This window comes from Salmo salar, chromosome ssa25 (genome assembly GCF_905237065.1).
Source record: "Salmo salar chromosome ssa25, Ssal_v3.1, whole genome shotgun sequence".
NCBI lineage: Eukaryota > Metazoa > Chordata > Actinopteri > Salmoniformes > Salmonidae > Salmo > Salmo salar.
In genome coordinates, this window is record NC_059466.1 from 6691955 (window position 1) to 6715042 (window position 23088).

A 23088-nucleotide genomic window follows, 5' to 3' on the forward strand; every position below is an offset into this window, starting at 1 on the left:
TTGGTTATTTTCAGACGTTCTTCCAGACCCTCCAGATGGGCCTCCAGTAATAGAGGCTGTTACTGGTAAGACTATAACCCTGTGCTGGAAGAAACCCCGGAGGCTGGATCCCTCTATTGGTAATTTTCTTTTCACTAGCATTACTATCATTCAATAAAATATGGACTGTGGAGACATGGTTTCCTGTATTTCAAGAGCTAGAGCTGCTAGACAGATGTAACAGCACACAATAAAAAAAAATACAAGTGAAGAATGATATATCTTTACTGCATTTAGTTTTACTAAGTCATAGTTTAAAATTGAAAGCACAGCACCAGGGTGAATCATTTATTGTTTAAGAATATTGAATAAGATGCGGCTGCGGGTAGATGGTATCGGTAATGGGGTTCAAACAAATCTGCAATGTGGGAATATAACAATTCCAGCACATCTAAACTGCGTTTTGTTTTGTTTTCACATCCATTTTCCTAATACAGGAAAACGTCTAGTACACATTCCATTGAATTTTGTTTGAATGCCATTTCATCTACCATCTGCACAGCTGGTCAAAGTCATGCTCTGTCTACCTGCATTTACATATTTAAAAGGTATATGTTTGTCATTGCAGATCCCAACACGTTGATGTATGCCATCCAACAACAAGTGCTGGGCTCAATCCAGTGGACCATCATAGCATCCAGTTTGAAAGAGCCTTGCTACACAGTGACCTCCTGCTCCAAAGGAGTCCGCTACACCTTCAGGGTCTTGTCAATCACCACCAAGGCCTTTAGCAAACCCTCTCCATCCACAGACCCAGTGCAACTTGTCGAAAGAGGTATGAGCCATCAAGTGAGGGCAACATGAATCGATGGCAGAGTGCTTATATTGGTTGGTGGCAGGGGCCAATAACTAAATGAAAGCATGGCTTTCACTCTCTCCTTGTTCAAAGACTGCTAACAAGGCAAGGAAGCAAATATGTAATTTTTTTATTTGGATGAACTATCCCTTTATATGATTTTATTTCTCCCAAGGTCCATATCTTCAGGAGGCTCCAGTAATAATTGATAAGCCAGACATGGTCTATGTGCAGGAGAACCAGTCAGTCAGCATCACTATCACTCTGAACCACGTCAACGCTGCAGTAATCTGGAAAAGGCAAGTCACGCACTGGATCGCTACACCTGATAGTCTATTAATATTGTACAGTTACACACTGAGTGAATAAAACATTAGGAACACCTGCTCTTTCCATGACAGACTGACCAGAGGAATCCAGTGAAAGCGATGATCCCTTATTGATGTCACTTGTTAAATCCACTTAAATCAGTGTAGATGATGGGGAGGAGACAGGTTAAAGATTTTTAAGCCTTGAGTGAAGTGCCATTCAGAGGACGAATGGGCAAGACAAAAGATTTAAGTTCCTTTGAACAGGGTATGGTAGTAGGTACCAGGCGCACCGGTTTGAGTGTGTCAAGAACTGCAACTCTGCTGGGTTTTTAACACGCAACAGTTTCCTGTGTGTATCAAGAATGCTCCACCACCCAAAGGGCATCCAGCCACTTCAAGTAAAAAAGTAAAAAAATGACCTGGACTAAAATATTCAAAATTCGAAGTAATTTGGTTGGAGGCAAGTGATTCTCGTTAACGTGGAATTTACCTAATCTGTGGTAAATTGCAAGACCCTACAAGGTAAAAATAGCCATTCAACCAGTTTTGAAAAGAGAAAACAGAACATCCTGCTCCATTGTAAAGTGCAAGGGTGCCAACATACAATACAACTGTATTAACATGGACATTTTTAAGCAGATGCTTTTCATTTAAATATACAATTCAACTCATATTCACTATGCAGTGCATTCGGAATGTATTCAGACCTCTTCACTTTTTCCACATTTTGTTACTTTACAGCCTTTTCTAAAATTGAACAAACACTTTTTTACTCATCAATCTATGCACAATAACTCATAATAACAAAACAAAAACAGTTTTTTAGAAATGTTTGCTAATTTATGAAAAAAACTAAACAGAAATACCTTATTTACATAAGTATTCAGACCCTTTGCTATGAGACTCGAATCTGAGCTCAGGTGTATCCTGTTTCCATTGATCTTCCTTGTAAGGTTCCAACAACTTTATTGGAGTCCATCTGTGGTAAATTAAATTGATTGAACTTCATTTGGAAAGGCACACACCTGTCTATATAAGGTCACACAGTTGACAGTGGATGTCAGAGCAAAAACCGAGCCATGAGATTGAAGGTCCGTAGAGCTCTGAGACAGGATTGTGTCGAGGTACAGATCTGTGGAAGGGTACCAAAAAGTTTCTGCAGCGTTGATGGTCCCCACGAACACAGTGGCCTCCATTATTAAATAGAAGAAGTTTGGAACCACCAAGGCTCTTCCTAGAGCTGGCTGCCCAGGCTAAACTGAGCAATCGGGGGAGAAGTGCCTTGGTCAGGGAGGAGACCAAGAACCCGATGATCAATCTGACAGAGCTCCAGAGTTCCTCTGGGAAGATGGGAAAACCTTCCAGAAGGACAACCATCTCTGCAGCACTCCACCAATCAGGCCTTTATAGTAGAGTAGCCAGACGGAAGCCACTCCTCAGTAAAAGGACCAAAATTCTCTGGTCAGATGAAACCAAGATTTAACTCTTTGGCCTGAATGCCAAGCGTCACATCTGGAGGAAACCTGGCACCATCCCTACGGTGAAGCATGGTGGTGGCAGCATCATGCTGTGCGTATGTTTTTCAGCGGCAGGGACTGGGAGACTAGTCAGGATCGAGGGAAAGTTGAATGGAGCAAAGTACAGATTGATCCTTGATGAAAACCTTCTCCAGAGCGCTCAGGACCTCAGACTGGGGCGAATGTTCACCTTCCAACAGGACGACAACCCTAAGAACATAGCCAAGACAACACAGGAGTGGCTTTGGGACAAGTCTCTAAATGTCCTTGAGTGGCCCAGCCAGAGGCTAGACTTGAACCCGATCGAACATCTCTGGAGAGAACCTAAAAGAGCTGTGCAGCAAAGCTCCCCATCCAACCTGACAGAGCTTGAGAGGATCTTCAAAGAAGAATGGGAGAAACTCCCAAAATACAGGTATGCCAAATGTATAACGTCGTACCCAAGAAGACTTGAGGCTGTAATCGCTGCCAAAGGTGTGTCAACAAAGTACTGAGTAAAGGGTCTCAATACTTATGTAAATGTGATATTTGAGTTTTTTATTTGTAATACATTTGCAAAAATGTCTTAAAACCTGTTTTTGCTTTGTCATTATGGGGTATTGTGTGTAGATTTATGAGGGGAAAAAAATATTAATATAACATTTTAGAATAAGGCTGTAACGTCACAAAATGTGGAAAAGGTGAAGCGGTCTGAACACTTTCTGAATGCACTGTGTATCACCCATGTGGGAATCAAACCCACAAACTTTATGTTGCCACCACCATGCTCCAACACATTGAGCCATTAATCAACTCTTGCAGCAGGCCTTCTTATTTGCGCCACCACATTTGAATCCACAAAAATGCAAATATGCAAAAATGTCATTTTAATACCAAGTACTGTAGGATAAAACAATAAAATGTGTGAAACAGTCAAACAACAAAAGTTCTTACCCCCAAAAAGTAGCAACACCCCAACAATGGGATATGTAAATTGCCTTATTGTTCTCTGCGTTCAGGAGGGGAGTGGTCCTTGCCACCAAACATGGGCTGTATGAGATGAGTATGCCCGATGACGACCAGCACTCTCTGAAGATCCTGAGGGTGAAGAGTGGCGACTTGGGTCAACTGATGTGTGTGGCCTCCAACAAGTTTGGCAGTGACTCCTGCATCTTTAGTGTGGAAATGGCAGGTGAGTGTAATAATGATGGATTATGATAATGATTTGGATTTTTGGATATATCTCTATTTACAGGCGCTCAAAGCACTTTTCAATGTTTTGAAGGGGAAACTCGTATAATTAACAACAGTTATGGCCATTAAAAAGTTAGCTACTTTTTCTAAATGCCTTGCTGCAGCAAGGTACTTTGTAAGGACATTTAGTTGAGTCATGTTTCCTTGCAATGATACTTTAAGTATCGAGATACTGAGTATTGTGACAAATCAAACACATTCTCATGTTCCCTATCTGTAGCACCGCCAACCTTTGAGACAATCATGGAGGATGTGGATGTGCACATGGGAGATACGCCTCGCCTGGCTGTGGTCGTGGAGGGCAAGCCCATTCCCGACATCCTGTGGTTTAAGGTGCATAAATTGAGACCCATACATATGAGTGTTTTATATCATTGGAACCCTTTATTAATTTCATACTCATGCCTTGTAATTCCTCAATAGCTAACAAGATTGATAACCAGAATGTAGGTCCTCAGCTGGTAAGAAGGTACATAAACAATGACTGAATTGTAGTGAGAGGAAACTGTCCACATTATGTTTCAAATTAGTTTCTAATATAGTAAGTGCGTAATTACAAGTAACATTGACATTCTATGTAATCATATTACTATATGCATGTTTATTTTCATGAAGAAAAAAAAAGATTACATTCAGAGTGACTTATTGTGACTTGGTTTCAGGATGATATATTGTTGTGTGAGAGTAGTCACATCACCTTTGTGTATGACGACAACGAATGCTCCCTCGTGGTGCTCAACACAAGTCCGGAAGATTCAGGGGTGTATACCTGCACAGCCAAGAACCTGGCTGGCTCTGTGTCCTGTAAGGCTGAGCTCACCGTGCACACAGGTAAGCCTCTTCGTACTATTCAATCAAATATGCATTCCAGTATTGACACAAAGGCATAGTTGTCTAAGCAAATTAATTAAAGGGACCTTTCACTCCAAAATTAAAGTTTGTCCAATGTTTTCAGACCTCAAAAGTAGACGAATTATGAGATATGTCCACAATCTAGGCCATCAGTTGTGTCGATCCAGCAATATGACTTAATCCCCAAATGAAAGGGTGCTTATCATTTCCATTAATTTGGGGTGGAGACAGCCGGATCTACATAACCGATGTCGAAGGACGTGGATTCATTTTGAAGTTAGACTACTTTTGAGGTCCGAAAACATTAGATAAACTTTAGTTTTTGGAGTGAAATGTCCATTCATTATTGCTTAGGCAGATTTCTCTGAAACTGACCCACTGCTTGCACCTCATACCACTCACCAAGGACACTTATTAGTCAGATTGTTGAGATGCAGCTACAGTATGCAGAGGCTGATGTAAATTAAAGGTTGGGAATGTGATTAACTCAGGCCCAGAATACTATGGCATATCGGCCTGTAATTAGGCTACATTGTAATTGTGTGTCCTCACTTTTGCGTTACCTTGCAGTTAGAGATGACAAGGAGGATTCAATGGAGGACGAGGAGACCATTCTCAGGAAGATGCGCCGGCTGACTGACTACTATGACATCCACAAGGAAATCGGGAGGTGAGGCACCAGTTTGTGAAGAAAGCTAGGAAGAAGAAATATATATACACATACATATACATACACTGAGTGTACAGAACATTAGGAACACCTGCTCTTTCCATGACATAGACTGACCAGGTGAATCGAGGTGAAAGCTATGATCCCTTATTGTCACTTAAATCCACTTCAATCAGTGTAGATGAAGGGTAGGAGACGTTAAAAAATGATTTTTAAGCCTTGAGACAGTTGAAACATGAAATTTGGATATGTGCCGTTCACAGGGTGAATGGGCAAGACAAAAGATTGAAGTGCCTTTGAATGTGTTATGGTAGTAGGTGCCAGGCGCACTAGTTTGAGTGTGTCAAGAACTGAAACACTGCTGGGTTTTCCTGTGTCTATCAAGAATGGTCCACCACCCAAAGGACATCCAGCCTTCTTGACACAACTGTGGGAAGCATTGGAGTCAACATGGGCCAGCATCCCTGTGGAACGCTTGATACCTTATAGAGTCCATGCCTCAACGAATTAAGGCTGTTCTGAAGTGCACAAGAGGGTGCAACTCAATATTAGGAAGGTGCTCCTAATGTTTTGTGCACTCACTGTATGTATATATACAGTACCAGTCAAAGTTTGAACACACCTACTCATTCAAGGGTTTTTCTTTATTTTTACTATTTTCTACATTGTAGAATAGTAGTGAAGACATCAAAACTATGAAATAACACATGTGGAATCATGTAGTTAAACGAATCAAAATATATTTTTATTTGAATTTCTTCAAAGTAGACACCCTTTGCCTTGCACTCTCTTGACATTCTCTCAACCAACTTCACCTGGAATGCTTTTCCAACAGTCTTGTGTTCCCACATATGCTGAGCACTTGTTGGCTGCTTTTCCTTCACTCTGCAGTCCAAACCATCTTAATTGGGTTGAGGTCAGGTTATTGTAGAGGCCAGGTCATCTGATGCAGCACTCCATCACTCTCCTTCTTGGTCAAATAGCCCTTGCACAGCCTAGAGGTGTGTTGGGTCATTGTCCTGTTGAAAAACAAATGATAGTCCCACTAAGCGCAAACCAGATGGGATGGCGTATCGCTGCAGAATGTTGTGGTATCCCTGCTGGTTAAGTGTACCTTGAATTCTAAATAAATCACAGACAGTGTCACCAGCAAAGCACCACTACACCCCCTCCTCCATGCTTCACGGTGGGAACCACACATGCGGAGATCATCCATTCACCCTACTCTGCAACTCACAAAGACACGGTTGGAGAAAAAAAATCTCAAATTTGGACTCATCAGACCAAAGGACAGATTTCCTCTGTTCTAATGTCCATTGCTCGTGTTTCTTGTCCCAAGCAAGTCTCTTCTTATTATTGTTGTCCTTCAGTAGTGGTTTCTTTGCCTGATTTCACACAGTCTCCTCAGAACAGTTGATGTTGATGTGTCTGTTACTTGAACTCTGTAAAGCATTTATTTGGGCTGCAATTTATAAGGCTGTTAACGCTAATTAACTTTTCCTCTGAGGCAGAGGTAACTCTGGGTCTTCCTTTCCTGTGGTGGTCCTCATGAAAACCAGTATCATCATAGCTCTTGATGGTTTTTGCGACTGCACTTGGAGCAACTTCTTGAAATGTTCCGAAATGACTGAACTTAATCTAATGAATGTAAAGTAATGATGGACTGTCTTTCTCTTTGCTTATTTGATCTGTTCTTGCCATAATATGGACTTTTATAAAATATGGCTTTATACCACCCCTACCTTGTCACAACACAACTGATGGAAAGAAATTCCACAAATTAACTTTTAACAAAGCACACCTGTTATTTGAAAGGCATTCCAGGTGACTAACTCATGAAGTTGGTTGAGAGAATGCCAAGAGTGTGCAAATCTGTCATCAAGGCAAAGGGTGGCTACTTTGAAGAATCTCAAATATAAAATACATTTTGATTTGTTTAACTACATGACTCCATATGTGTTATTTAGTAGTTTTCATGTCTTCACTACTATTCTACAATGTAGAAAATAGTAAAAATAAAGAAAAACCCTTGAATGACTAGGTGTGTCCAAACTTTTGACTGGTACTATATGTATATGTAAAACCAACAAATCAATTCCTAATTTTGCATTAATTGTAAGAACTATTTCCTTGTAAATGTTCTAATTATGAAGTAATGCTTATAAATAATGAAATATGTGTTTATTCACTGTTTAGAAATTGTTGGTTAATGCTTTTGCATGAAAGTGATTGTAAAATGTTACATCCTAATCAATAAAAATATTTTTTTTAGAGGAGCTTTCTCCTACGCAAAACGAGTGACGCAGAAAGTGGGGAAAATAGAGTATGCTGCCAAGTTCATATCTGCCCGAGCCAAGAGGAAGGCCTCTGCCCTGAGAGAGATGAATCTGCTGTCTGGGCTGGACCACGAGAGAGTCCTGTATTTCCATGATGCCTTTGAGAAGAAGAATGCAGTCATCATTGTCACAGAGATGTATCCTTTTCAGAGTTCATACTCACTGGTGCTTTTTACACAGATTAAGTATTCCATTTGACTTGAAAAGTGGGGAAAATGGAAGGTATAACAGTCTTTATTTTTAGTAGACACACATGCACAGACACACTCACATTCCTGTGTTTGCATATTTCTTTCCGAAATTCATCTCCTGTCATAATTATGAAGTATTTCCAGTGTCATAAATCTCCTTGATCAATGCATAAAGATGCAACGAGGAGCTTCTGGAGAGGTTTACAAAGAAATCTACAGTGATGGAGTCGGACGTGAGTTTGTTACTGTGTGCTTGGAGGACACTTAATTATGGGATCATGAGTAACAGTGACCCCTATTGTAAGATCCTTGAACTCGTCTGTACCAACTTGGCACCTAGAATTATTATCAAACGAAGACAACCAAGTAAATCCACACACTTTTACAAGAATAAGTGGGACCTTGGGTAACACTTGATATGATCAAACCACCCTGTTTCTCTTATTGTATAAGAATTTGTCTCCCGTAATATCTTTACAAAATGTAACATAATGACAATAACATATCCCTATACTTGGTATACCTGCAGATCCGCTCCTGTATGAGACAGCTGTTGGAGGGTGTGGACTACCTTCACCATCAAAATATCGTCCATCTGGATATCAAGGTAAACATGTTTTTAGTTCAAAGAGTTTTAAGGCTAGGCACCTCAGGCTGAAATAGCATTTTTGCATCTACCTATCAATTCTGAGATTTGTTGGTATTTTAGTCCAATAATATTCGTTTTTTCAAAAAGCTCACTACATTGCATTCCACATAATTCCGAAGCCCATTTCATAGAGAATGCTACAAACTGGTCTGCATTTAATTATTTATTTTATTGAACCTTTATTTAACCAGGTAGGCCAGTTGAGAACAAGTTCTCATTTACAACTGCAACCTGGCCAATATAAAGAAAAGCAGTGTGACAAAAACAACAACACAGAGTTACAAATAAACAAACGTACAGTCGATAACACAAAGAAAAATCTATGTACAGTGTGTGCAAATGTAGAAGAGTAGGGAGGTACGGAAATAAATAAGCCACGGAGGCAAAATAATAACAATTTAGAATTAACACTGGAGTGATAGATGTGCAAGTAGAGATACTGGGGTGCGAAAGAGATAGAGGATAAGTAACAATATGGGGATGAGGTAGTTGGGTGTGCAATTTACAGATTGGCTGTGTACAGGTACAGTGATCGGTAAGCTGCTCTGTCAGCTGATGCTCAATGTTATAGAGGGAGATAAGACTCCAGCTTCAGTGATTTTTGCAACTTGTTCCAGTCATTGGCAGCAGAGAACTGAAAGGAAAGGCACCCAAAGGAAGTGTTGGCTTTGGGGGTGACCAGTGAAATATACCTGCTGGAGTGCGTGCTACTGGTGGGTGTTGCTATGATGACCATTGAGCTGAGATAAGGTGGGGCTTTACCTAGCAAAGCCTTAAAGATGACCTGGCGCAAGTGGGTTTGGCGACGAATATGAAGTGAGGGCCAGCCAACGAGAGCATACAGGTCGCAGTGGTGGGTAGTATATGGGGCATTGGTGACAAAACGGATGGCACTGTGATAGACTACATCCAATTTGCTCAGTAGAGTGTTGGAGGCTATTTTGTAAATGACATCGCCGAAGTCAAGGATCGGTAGGATAGTCAGTTTTACGAGGGTATGTTTGGCAACATGAGTGAAGGAGGCTTTGTTGTGAAATAGGAAGACGATTCTAGATTTTATTTTGGATTGGAGATGCATAATGTGAGCCTGGGAGGAGAGTTTACAGTCTAACCAGACACCTAGGTATTTGTAGTTGTCCACATATTCTAAGTCAGAACCATCCAAATTAGTGATGATAGTCGGCGGGCAGGTGCGGGCAGCAATCGGTTGAAGAGCATGCATTTAGTTTTACTTGCATTTAAACGCAGTTGGAGCCCTCGGAAGGAGTGTTGTATGGCATTGAAGCTCGTTTGGAGGTTTGTTAGCACAGTGTCCAAAGAAGGGCCAGATGTATACAGAATGGTGTCGTCTGCGTAGAGGTGGATCAGAGAATCACCAGCAGCAAGAGCAACATCATTGATGTATACAATTGAACGCTGTGGCACCCCCTTAGAGACAGCCAGAGGTCCGGACAACAGGCCGTCCAATTTGACACGCTGAACTCTATCTGAGAAGTAGTTAATGAACCAGGCGAGGCAGTCATTTGAGAATCCAAGGCTATTGAGTCTGCCGATAAGAATGTGGTGATTGACAGAGTCGAAAGCCTTGGCCAGGTTGATCAAATCAAATCAAATTTATTTATATAGCCCTTCGTACATCAGCTGATATCTCAAAGTGAGCCTAAAACCCCAAACAGCAAGCAATGCATGTGAAAGAAGGACGGTGGCTAGGAAAAACTCCCTAGGAAAAACTCCCTAGAAAGGACAAAAACCTAGGAAGAAACCTAGAGAGGAACCAGGCTATGAGGGGTGGCCAGTCCTCTTCTGGCTGTGCCGGGTGGATATTATAACAGAACATGGTCAAGATGTTAAAATGTTCATAAATGACCAGCATGGTCAAATAATAATAATCATAGTAGTTGTCGAGGGTGCAACAAGCACGTCCGGTGAACAGGTCAGGGTTCCATAGCCGCAGGCAGAACAGTTGAAACTGGAGCAGCAGCATGGCCAGGTGGTCTGGGGACAGCAAGGAGTCATCATGCCAGGTAGTCCTGAGGCATGGTCCTAGGGCTCAGGTCCTCAAAGAGAAAGAAAGAAAGAGAGAAAGAGAGAATTAGAGAGAGCATATTTAAATTCACACAGGACACCGGATAAGACAAGAGAAATACTCCAGATGTAACAGACTGACCCTAGCCCCCCGACACATAAACTACTGCAGCATAAATACTGGAGGCTGAGACAGGAGGGATCAGAAGACACTGTGGCCCCATCCGATGATACCCCCGGACAGGGCCAAACAGGCAGGATATAACCCCACCCACTTTGCCAAAGCACAGCGCCCACACCAACTTACCATCCTAAGACAAGGCCGAGTATAGCCCACAAAGATCTCCGCCACGGCACAACCCAAGGGGGGGGCGCCAACCCAGACAGGAAGACCACGTCAGTGACTCAACCCACTCAAGTGACGCACCCCTCCCATGGACGGCATGGAAGAACACCAGTAAGCCAGTGACTCAGCCCCTGTAACAGGGTTAGAGGCAGAGAATCCCAGTGGAGAGAGGGGAACCGGCAAGGCAGAGACAGCAAGGGCGGTTCGTTGCTCCAGCCTTTCCGTTCACCTTCACACTCCTGGGCCAGACTATACTTAATCATAGGACCTACTGAAGAGATAAGTCTTCAGTAAAGACAAAAGGTTGAGACTGAGTCTGCGTCTCTCACATGGGTAGGCAGACCATTCCATAAAAATGGAGCTCTATAGGAGAAAGCCCTACCTCCAGCCGTTTGCTTACAAATTCTAGGGACAATTAGGAGGCCTGCGTCTTGTGACCGTAGCGTACGTGTAGGTATGTACGGCAGGACCAAATCGGAAAGATAGGTAGGAGCAAGCCCATGTAATGCTTTGTAGGTTAGCAGTAAAACCTTGAAATCAGCCCTTGCCTTAACAGGAAGCCAGTGTAGGGAGGCTAGCACTGGAGTAATAAGATCACATTTTTTGGTTCTAGTCAGAATTCTAGCAGCCGTATTTAGCACTAACTGAACTTTGTTTAGTGCTTTATCCGGGTAGCCGGAAAGTAGAGCATTGCAGTAGTCCAGCCTAGAAGTAACAAAAGCATGGATTCATTTTTCTGCATCATTTTTTGGACAGAAAGTTTCTGATTTTTGCAATGTTACGTAGATGGAAAAAAGCTGTCCTTGAAACAGTCTTGATATGTTCTTCAAAAGAGAGATCAGGGTCCAGAGTAACGCCGAGGTCCTTCACAGTTTTATTTGAGACGACTGTACAACCATCCAGATTAATTGTCAGATTCAAATGAAGATCGCTTTGTTTCTTGGGACCTAGAACAAGCATCTCTGTTTTGTCCGAGTTTAAAAGTAGAAAGTTTGCAGCCATCCACTTCTTTATGTCTGAAACACAGGCTTCTAGCGAGGGCAGTTTTGGGGCTTCAACATGTTTCATTGAAATGTACAGATGTGTGTCGTCCGCATAGCAGTGAAATTTAACATTATGTTTTCGAATGACATCCCCAAGAGATAAAATATATAGTGAAAACAATAGTGGTCCTAAAACGGAACCTTGAGGAACACCGAAATTTACAATTGATTTGTCAGAGGACAAACCATTCACAGAGACAAACTGATATCTTTCCGACAGATAAGATCTAAACCAGGCCAGAATTTGTCCATGTAGACCAATTTGGGTTTCCAATCTCTCCAAAAGAATGTGGTGGTCGATGGTATCAAAAGCAGCACTAAGATCTAGGAGCACGAGGACAGATGCAGAGCCTCGGTCTGACGTCATTAAAAGGTAATTTACCACCTTCACAAGTGCAGTCTCAGTGCTATGATGGGGTCTAAAACCAGACTGAAGCGTTTCGTATACATTGTTTGTCTTCAGGAAGGCAGTGAGTTGCTGCGCAACAGCTTTTTCAAAAAATGTTGAGAGGAATGGAAGATTCGATATAGGCCGATAGTTTTTTATAATTTCTGGGTCAAGATTCGGCTTTTTCAAGAGAGGCTTTATTACTGCCACTTTTAGTGAGCTTGGTACACATCCGGTTGATAGAGAGCCGTTTATTATGTTCAACATAGGAGGGCCGAGCACAGGAAGCAGCTCTTTCAGTAGTTTAGTTGGAATAAGGTCCAGTATGCAGCTTGAGGGTTTAGAGGCCATGATTATTTTCATCATTGTGTCAAGAGATATAGTACTAAAACACTTTAGTATCTCCCTTGATCCTAGGTCCTGGCAGAGTTGTGCAGACTCAGGACAATGGAGTCTGGAAGGGCATCAAGGAATCTTTGGGTTGTCTGAGAATTTATAGCACGACTTTTAATGCTCCTTGGGTTGGGGTCTGAGCAGATTATTTGTTGCAATTGCAAACGCAATAAAATGGTGGTCCGATAATCCAGGATTATGAGGAAAAACATTAAGATCCACAACATTTATTCCATGGGACAAAACTAGGTCCAGAGTATGACTGTGGCAGTGAGTAGGTCCAGAGACATGTTGGACAAAACCCACTGAGTCGATGATGGCTCCGAAAGCCTTTTGGAGTGGGTCTGTGGACTTTTCCATGTGAATGTTAAAGTCACCAAAAATTTGAATATTATCTGCTATGACTACAAGATCCGATAGGAATTCAGGGAACTCAGTGAGGAACACTGCATATGGCCCAGGAGGCCTGTAAACAGTAGCTATAAAAAGTGATTGAGTAGGCTGCATAGATTTCATGACTAGAAGCTCAAAAGATGAAAACGTCATTGTTTTTTTTTTGTAAATTGAAATTTGCTATCATAAATGTTAGCAACACCTCCGCCTTTGCCGGATGCACGGGGGATATGGTCAATGGTGTAACCAGGGGGTGAGGCCTCATTTAACACAGTAAATTCATCAGGCTTAAGCCATGTTTCAGTCAGGCCAGTCACATCAAGATTATGATCAGTGATTAGTTCATTGACTATAACTGCCTTGATGGTTGATGAAGACGGCTGCACAGTATTGTCTTTTATCGATGGCGGTTATGTTATTGTTTAGGACCTTGAGCGTGGCTGAGGTGCACCCATGACCAGCTCGGAAACCTGATTGCATAGCAGAGAAGGTATGGTGGGATTCGAAATGGTCGATGATCTGTTTGTTAACTTGGCTTTAGAAGATTTTAGAAAGGCAGGGCAGGATGGATATAGGTCTATAACAGTTTGGGTCTAGAGTATCTCCCCTTTGAAGAGGGGAAAAAGGTTATGTCATGCCGAAAAAGGTTATAACCAGAAAGGTTAAAGTCAGTATTTAAAACACTCTTCCTTTACCACGTCTCAGTAATGACCAACACATCTGGATTGGAGCTGTGAACCCACACTTTCAATTGATCCATTTTCAGTAATAAGCTTCTAGTGTTAACGTGCAGAAAACCCAGGCTTTTACGAGAGCAGAAATCAGTGAAGTAGATATCAGAGCACAAGTCAGAATTGGGGCTAGCAACAGTAGATGGGCCAGGGTGTACTGTACATGCACATTTCCAGATATCATCAACAGTAATACAATCAAGGCACGGCATAGGACAGGAAGAGCTCTGCAGTGCTGATTTATGACATCTGAATGTGCATCAGATGGCAACAAGATCATATTGTACAGCAATTAAATCAGGTAACATGAATACAAAGCCGGCGAGGGGTGGTTAGAATAGGATGGGAGGCCAACAGTCCGTGTAACCAATAGAGAGTCTCGAGTGTGGGAACAAATAGTCTGTCCCACAGTTGGGTAAAGAAAGTTCGTAGTCAACAAAGCATGCAGGAGTCGTGAGGCGAATAGAAAAATATATATATAACGACTTGGGGCTAGCCATTGTAAGTTCAGAGTTACTCGCCCCAACAGTGCGTGTGTGCTGGAGGCGAGCGAAAGCTCGGGAGAGGGGGGGGGGGGTGTAGTGGGGGTACCTGTACCAGACAGCGGGAGGCAAGCTAGGGCAGATGGTGAACAGATTGCCAGGTGGTGTCCAAGCAGCAGTGCAGCAGGCAACAGGAGTAGGTGTCACACCCACTTGGGAGGAGCATGGAAGAGACGGTCTTTGAAGAGATGGTAAGTAGGTCTAAATAGGCGTCTGGCATTTGCTAGTCTTAATTCAGTGTATTTGTCTTTAACTGCCATTTACCAAAGTCCGACACTTCCCACAAGCCAACTTTTTCTCTGCTTCAGAAGCATCCGCATTCACCAAATTAGGTGTGGTTATCCTTAGATATATTCAACCGACTTACCATGGTGTACATTTTTTATTTTAGATATTTTATTTGGAAAAATGCACCAAAAATGTCTTTATTATTTTACAGATACTCTAGAAATATTACAAAAATATTTATCCTGGAGTGTCTTAAAGAAATACAAATAAAACGATTTAGTCTGACTTCATCCAGTGGCCAGAAAAATGTATTTGCGTGGTATATCACAAAATGCGCGTATTTTAACATTTTTCAAAAAAAATGGTAGAAGTTATAACAAAATATCCCTATTAGCGTGTTGGGCCTGGCCTTAAAGATATCTCACAAGATATTCTGGGTAGTACAGTGTTTTTGTTTATTGCAAGTGTGCATTTAGACAATATCAATGCATACATTTGGTCAAAAACAATGTTTTGACTATGAACACTGGTCTTTATTCTGAACTCTTTTGACTATGAACACTGGTCTTTATTCTGAACACTGACCTTATCTTTGGGTTTCCTCCCTAGCCTGATAACATACTCATGGCAGACCCCCATGGTGATCAGATCCGCATCTGTGATTTCGGCAATGCCATGGAGCTCACACCCGACGAGGCTCAATACTGCAAATACGGCACACCAGAATTTGTCGCTCCAGAAATTGTCAACCAAACTCCTGTATCCAAGGCAACTGACATCTGGTAAAAATGCTGGAGACCTTGAAAGTGTTTAAAACTTGATTCCTATCACAAATGGATCCTCTCTAATTCTCTTCTTTTTCTTCCCAGGCCGATTGGAGTCATCACATATCTGTGGTAGGTACACATTGAATCTGTCTTAAATATAGTGTGTATGCAGTGATTACAAAACCAATCGTTGATTCATAAGATGAATAATCACAATTTAAGCATGGAATTATTATGCACATGCATGCTACAAGCCAAATGGATAAATAAACACCACATAAGTACCTATTCATTCCTATTTTAATTACTATTAGAGACCCTATCAAAAAGGCTGTATTTGCCCCCTCATGGACCTGTAATAATATTGGAACATGGCTCTAGAATCAGTGAACAATTAGTGAGAGAAAGAGAAGTTAACAGGTGTTTCTGCATTTCAGCTTGACTGGAGTATCTCCGTTTGCTGGAGAAAATGACCGCAGCTCCGTGCTCAATATCAGGAACTACAATGTGGCTTTTGAGGAGAGTATGTTCGCTGACCTGTGCCGTGAAGCCAAGGGATTCATCATCAAACTGCTGGTGGCAGACAGACTGTAAGTGAAACCTATGTTCAGGCCAAAACTTGAGATGTCCATGTGCTACTCACAATGTCATGTAAATCATGCATTTGATTTAATTGTCAATGTTCCAGACAATTTTAGTTACGGATGTCAAGATAGCATTCGTCCTTAGGATGTTTCCTCTGTTCTTATACGTGTGGGCTTCTTAAAACAAACTAGAAATCTAATGTGAAATGGTATCATGTCATCCCTTTAGTAGGCCTGATACACAGGAGTGTCTCCGTCATCCATGGTTCAAGGTGAGGCATGTGAACTTTGACTATGGACTCATGTGTGACGTATAACTTTAGGGCTCTGTTCTAACTTGAGATCCCCCGTCATATAATTTGGTAAGGTATTGAGCAATTTCAAAATTACAGAGTAATATATGCTAATCTATTCTGTTTTCATTTTTTCATAAAGACCCTTACCAAGGGGAAGTCCATAAGCACAGAGGCCCTCAAGAAGTTTGTGTCTCGCCGAAAGTGGCAGGTAAGGGATCTGTCAGTTTTTAAAGTTATTATTATTATACAATTCAAATTTTTATCTGATTCAGTCTAATATTTGTTTATGTCCATCTTTTCAGCGGTCCCTTATCAGCTACAAATCCAAAATGGTAATGAGGTCCATCCCTGAGTTGCTGAACGACTCATCCAGCCACATCTCCATCGCTGTTCCCCGACACCTCAAAGAGGGCTCACCCCCACCATCATCGTCCTCTGACTCCGACGAAGATATTGACGAGCTGCCCTTCATTCCAATGCCACTCACCATGGAGTTCTCCGGATCAAGAAGGTCTCTGAATGAGATCCCGGACGATCAGGAAGGCACATGCAGGCCAAATGGCCCCATTGACAGACCAGGATCAGCAGTCGCTCATGGCCAACAGAAGATGGTGAGTGAAACCACGGGGAGAGAGAAAGACGCTGGAGATTCCGCAAGTAGAGGCCACACCAGGAAAAGGTCAACGCTAGAAAATGACAAGGGGTCTTCGGATGAGGAGGCTCCTGCAGAGTTGGTGCAAGTATCTGAGAAGGCAAGAAGGCCCTTGTGCAGAGGCTTGAGCTTGGAGTCAGATAAGCCAGAGGGAGGAACCAGAAGGGGGCCACTGCGTAGAGGGGGCTCTGCCGACAGCGCGCTGCTACTCCACCTAGTACCAGAAGAGGGCGCAGAAGAGGAAAGTCTGGAAAGGGACCGGCGAGTCCTCAAAAAGACAGTATCCATGGAGCTGCCTAGGAGGAGCACAAGCCCAGGGCCTCTGAGTCAGGAGGACTATGCTCTCAAACTGGAGCTGATGCGGCAGAGGCTACTTCGAGGCGGCTCTGTAGACAAGAAGATGAGCGGCCTGCGAGGACCCCTGCTGGAGACTCTGGGCATGGACGATGGAAAGCAGCGGTTGTCACTGGAACGCTACTCGCACGCCCCCCGCTTAGGGGTTGCCCCGTTAACCAGGTCAGCTTCCAGCGACCAGCCGGGAGAAGACGAGCTCAAACCCAAACTGCTTCGCAAGAGCGCCTCCTTCAGTCAAGGAGATGATGCAGAGCCCATTCCTCTGCACAGACGGTCCGGGGAGCCACTGGAGATCCCGCAGATAGAGGAGCGAAGACTCAAGGAGGCCATATCCATGTCTGCTCTCACTGATCCATTCAAGAATGACTCCCGCCCTGTGACTCCCAGGGAACCTTCCCCTAGACTTCCCATACCAAGCCCAGAGCCAGGGGAACAGGAGACAACAACCAAGATGGAGGACAAAGAGATTAAGACTGTGGAGTCCATTGGCAAAAAAATGGATGGTGTGACCACAGACAGTAATGCAGATCAGAGATCGAACACAGGTGGCTTCTCAGAGAAGAACATGAGCATGTCAGAAGAAGCAATGATTGAACCAGAGTACGTGGATCTGAGGGAGCCTATCCCTACTTGGAGGGAGCCTAGCCCTCATGTGAGGGTTCTTAAATTAGAGGAGCCAATGGAGGAAGAGAAAGAAGAGATTGAGGAAAAAGAGACTGTTCCTGTACATGAACCGAAAGCTAGAGAAGTTAAAGAAAAACACAAAGAAGTACAAAAAGAATTCAAAGAAGTAGAAGTAGAAGAAGAAGTGAAGGCACCAGTAAAATCTTCTGAGATGGTCATTACTACAAGCTCCGTAAGGGTCACGCCAGCAGCAGCATTTTCAAGGGCACCAGATAATGTTGTGACTCCCTTTCCACCTACGTACGTGGCTCCATCTCCACCTGCCCTTACTGTGCTCCCAGACGGTAGGACCTCTGCGTATGCTAGCATAATGCAAACCATCATGGTCCCCTCGCTTCAGCCCCTAGTTAGCCCCCCATTAGCAGACTCCACCCCTGTAGTTGTTCCAGTCCTTGCACAAGCCCCATTTCCAGCATCAACATTAATACCCACATCTACAACTGTCCCTGACCCATCAAAGCCAGTAACTCTGCTATCTACACCAGGGGAACACCCTGCTGTCTTTTCAAGGGTGGCATCCCCTGAGCCCAAGGAAATGAGTCCACCCAAGGTTTCCCCGTGCTCCACGCCCCAACATGAGCTCTCGCCAGGGGGACTAAACCTCCAGGACATTGCCTCGGAGGAAATATTCAAGGCACGGTTCAAAAAGCGTGACTCTTCCGTCATTCGAGGCCTAAAGCTTCTCAGCTGGTCAAAGCCTGAGGAGAAACAAGTAGCCTCTTTGGACTCTGCCGAGTCAGGCGAAGATGTATACCGTCCTGGGCCCGTTGGAGCGCCGCTTGAGTTTGTCCCCAGGAGACTAGAGGAGAAATCCAAGTCGGTGCAGGATCTCCGCGAGGCCCAGAAGGACCAAGGTTTTATGAGAAGGCTCTCCATGCGCCTCAAGAGGACTCCGTCAGCCGAACGCAAGGTAGAAAAGCCAAATGAGGAAGAACCGGTGGCTCCCAGGCGTCGGCTCTCCTGGGCTCTCCCCAGCCGAAGAGGATCCCATTCCCAGGAGAGAAAGGAGGTGGAGATGATGAGGATGGATGGGGGAATTGAAGCCGAGGTGGAACAGGAGGTCAAGGAGCCAAAGAAGCCAAACGAGTCACCAGTCATGGCCATGCGCAGGAAGATTGAGTCGACGGTGTCCGGAATATCCATGAGGATCCGCAGTGCCTCGGAGGAGAGGAGGGTAGCGGCGGAGGAGAGGGAAGCCAACAAACCAGAGAGCAAGAAGACACCCCTGTTCTCTATTCTGCGCAGGTCGACTTCCGAGGGACGTAGCCTGAAGAATATGGCTGGACCCAGTGTCCCTCAGAACCAGCTGGTTTCTCAGTCGGGCACCGGAGCCTCCTCAGATTCCCTGGAGAGCGTCAAGTTGGAGACAGCATCAAAGGGTACGAGACTTCTACCAACATATAAATAACATTTCTTTAGAATGAACATGTTCCCCCTACACCTGAAAAGGTCATATATGTTTCATTTTAAGATGATTACTGAGCAGAATTAGACAAAACCAAACTTTACCAATTAAAGGGTGTATTATCACTAGTACAGAGACAATGTCACTATTCTGGAGTGGTACTAAGAATGTAATAAGAATTGCAACATTGTTTTTACAATTATGCAAACCCTCCCACCCCCTTCTCCAACCAAACCTTTGTTCTTGCATACTGAGATACAAGAAAAAGTCAATCTTAGTAAACACGCTTCCCTGTGTGTGCTATCATCCCCTTTTTTCTTTGTTACTATTTCTGTTGATTTAACTTTGTTATGTTTGTTCCCTCTGGCAGGGGCAGAGGGCGAACGTAGGTCCCGATGGGACCGTTGGGGCCTAACCAGAGGCAGCAAGAAAGACAAGACGGTCTCGCAGCCTGATATCCCCACGGCTATTGCCAGAGAAAATGGCTCCCTACGCTCTCGCTCGTACTCCAGACTGGCATCTGGTAATACTTAAAGTCCCTCATTTCTTAAAGAGATTGTTCATCCAAATTTCCAGACGTGGTAATCTCAATTACATTTCAAAATAAGTATTCAGATATCTTTTATTTGAAATGAAAAGTAGTTGAATATTTAAAAAGTAGTTGAATATAAGTAGTATAAATACACTTGGAAACTGTTTGAAAACACTAAAATACACTTCCATGTATTTTAAAATATATTGTATTTGAAATAGGTTTTTGAAAATACTTTCTAATACAATTTCATAGAGTATTTGGTTTAAAAAAATAACCATTCAAATACTCAAAAGTTTTGAGCTGTGTATTTGAAAAGCATTTAAAATACCAGATACTCAAACACACATGTATTTGAACCCAGGTCAGCAAATTACAACATTTCATATTTGTTTCTTTACCCTAAAAGCACTCAGTGGACAAGGAGAAACCGCAATCCATCATCATGTATCAAATTACCGGAGGCTTATGAGAATATTCAATCAACATTCCACCAAACAATTTATTTTCAGTCTGTTTTCTATTTTTAAATTAAATATACCTTCGGTAACCCGCCTCACTCAATGTGACACGGATCCGCATTTATTTTGGACCTTATAGTCAGAACCAGCCATCAGAAGCTAACCAGCTAATTAGCTACTAGCTATTTAGTCATTGTTAGCCACTGCTAGTGGCCTTTACCTTCTGCACAGGCACCAACCGTTTTTAGCCTGGATAATACCTACCAGCCTCGGACTGTTTTTCTCCACTACAACGCTGGATTCCTGCCGTAAACCCTGGACCATTACTCCTGATCATCACAGCTAGCGAGCTGCCACCGAGTGACCCAGCCCCGAAGCTAGCCCTGAGCCAGGCCCACATCCTGGCCTACTCTGTGATCACCCGGCTACCCAGCCGATGCCTCCCGGACACGGCTAGAATCCACTACTCCACCGGATACTTGCCGTAAGCTCTGGACCTTTGCAGCAGATCATCGCTGCTAGCTAGCTGCTACCGAGTGGCTATAGTGGCTAAATCCCCTGCCCCGAAGCTAGCACCAGTTAACCGCGAGCCAGGCGCATCTCCCGGCTAGCAAACAAAATTACTACAACACCAATAGCTCTTTCGCCATCTGGCCCGGACCCTTCGTCGACACGGCGCCCCGCCATACCACCACGACTGGTCCGCAAACGTAATTCCATCCGCTGTGCCCTCAACCAGCCATTGCCGGATGTCGGAGCTGACGCTTCTACTTACCCTGGCCTGCTAACTTTAAACGCTGTGTCTCCCGCATGCTAGCGTAGTAACGACTACCCCGTTCCATATAATGTTGTTCACTGGACCCTATGATCACTTGGCTACATAGCTGATGCCTGCTGGACGGTTCATTTATCACGGTGCTCCATTTTGATTATTTTATTTGTTTATCTGTTGGCCCTAGCCCCGAACTCAGGCCCTGTGTGTAGTTAACCAACCCACCTCAGCCCATTCATCACCATTTTACCTGTTGTTGTTGTTGTCTTAGCTGATTAGCTGTTGTTGTCTTACCCGTTGCTGTCTTAGCTAGCTCTCCCAATCAACACCTGTTATTGCTTTATGCCTCGCTTTATGTCTCTCTCAAATGTCAATATGCCTTGTATACTGTTGTTTAGGATAGTTATCATTGTTTTAGTTTACAGTGGAGCCCCTAGTCCCGCTCTACATGCCTCAGATTCATCCTTTGTCCCACCCCCCACACATGCGGCGACCTCACCCAGTATAACCAGTACGTCCAGAGATGCAACCTCTATCATCACTCAGTGCCTGGGCTTACCTCCACTGTACACGAACCCAACCATAACCCTGTCTGCACATTATGCCCTGAATCTATTCTACCACGCCCAGAAATCTGCTCCTTTTATTCTCTGTCCCCAACGCACTAGACGACCAGTTTTGATAGCCTTTAGCCGTACCCTCATCCTACTCCTCCTCTGTTACTCAGGTGATATGGAGGTTAACCCAGGCCCTGCGTGTCCCCAGGCACTCTCATTTGTTGACTTCTGTAATCAAAAAGGCCTTGGTTTCATGCATGTTAACATCAGAAGCCTCCTTGTTAACACTGCCTCATTGCCTGCATCCGCTATGGGCCCGCGGTCAAACAACCACCCCTCATCACTGTTAAACGCTCCCTAAAACACTTCTGCGAGCAAGCCTTTCTAACCGACCTGGCCCGGGTATCCTGGAAGGATATTGACCTCATCCCGTCAGTCGAGGATGCCTGGTTGTTCTTTAAAAGTAATTTCCTCACCATCTTAAATAAGCATGCCCCTTTCAAAAAATGTAGAACTAAGAACAGATATATAGCCCTTGGTTCACTCCACACCTGACTGCCCTTGACCAGCAAAAAAACATCCTATGGCGGACTGCAATAGCATCAGATAGTCCCCGCGATATGCAACTGTTCAGGGAAGTCAGGAACCAATACACGCAGACAGTCAGGAAAGTAAGGGTTAGCTTTTTCAAACAGAAATTTGCATCCTGTAGCTCTAACTCCAAAATGTTTCGGGACACTGTAAAGTCCATGGAGAACAAGAGCTCCTCCTCCCAGCTGCCCACTGCTCTGAGGCTAGGTAACACGGTCACCACCGATAAATCCATGATAATCGAAAATTTCAATAAGCATTTCTCTACGGCTGGCCATGCTTTCCTCCTGGCTACCCCAACCACGGCCAACAGCTCCGCCCCCCCTGTAGCTAATTGCCCAAGCCTCCCCAGCTTCTCCTTTACCCAAATCCAGATACCAGATGTTCTGAAAGAGCTGCAAATCAGCTGGGCTAGACAATCTGGACCCTCTCTTTCTAAAATTATCCGCCGCCGTTGTTGCAACCCTTATTACCAGTCTGTTCAACCTCTCTTTCGTATTGTCCGAGATCCCTAAAGATTGGAAAGCTGTCTTCAAAGGGGGTGACACTCTAGACCCAAACTGTTATAGACCTATATCCATCCTGCCCTGCCTCGCTAAAGTCTTCGAAAGCCAAGTTAATAAACAGATCACTGACCATTTCGAATCCCACCGTACCTTCTCCGATGTGCAATCCAATCCATCAATAGAAATGTCAAACACACAAACTGAGTGTGGGGATGGTGGAAGAACATCACAGGGTCATATTTAA

The 23088-nt window shown here is 43.7% G+C and overlaps 1 protein-coding gene across 2 annotated transcripts in view; it reads left to right on the forward strand.

Moving 5' to 3' along the window:
• Positions 1–23088, forward strand: part of LOC106586064 (striated muscle preferentially expressed protein kinase) — a 130506-nt gene that overhangs the window by 90285 nt on the left and 17133 nt on the right. For both annotated transcript variants that reach the window (XM_014172901.2, XM_014172902.2), the window contains 17 exons: positions 15–119; positions 608–814; positions 1011–1134; positions 3662–3834; positions 4117–4229; positions 4559–4727; positions 5319–5418; positions 7691–7891; positions 8121–8178; positions 8475–8552; positions 15293–15465; positions 15553–15579; positions 15888–16040; positions 16264–16306; positions 16470–16538; positions 16633–19399; positions 19796–19948. In XM_014172901.2, coding sequence (XP_014028376.2) covers positions 15–119; positions 608–814; positions 1011–1134; positions 3662–3834; positions 4117–4229; positions 4559–4727; positions 5319–5418; positions 7691–7891; positions 8121–8178; positions 8475–8552; positions 15293–15465; positions 15553–15579; positions 15888–16040; positions 16264–16306; positions 16470–16538; positions 16633–19399; positions 19796–19948 — 4713 coding nt within the window. The remainder of the gene's footprint in view (positions 1–14; positions 120–607; positions 815–1010; positions 1135–3661; positions 3835–4116; positions 4230–4558; positions 4728–5318; positions 5419–7690; positions 7892–8120; positions 8179–8474; positions 8553–15292; positions 15466–15552; positions 15580–15887; positions 16041–16263; positions 16307–16469; positions 16539–16632; positions 19400–19795; positions 19949–23088) is intronic.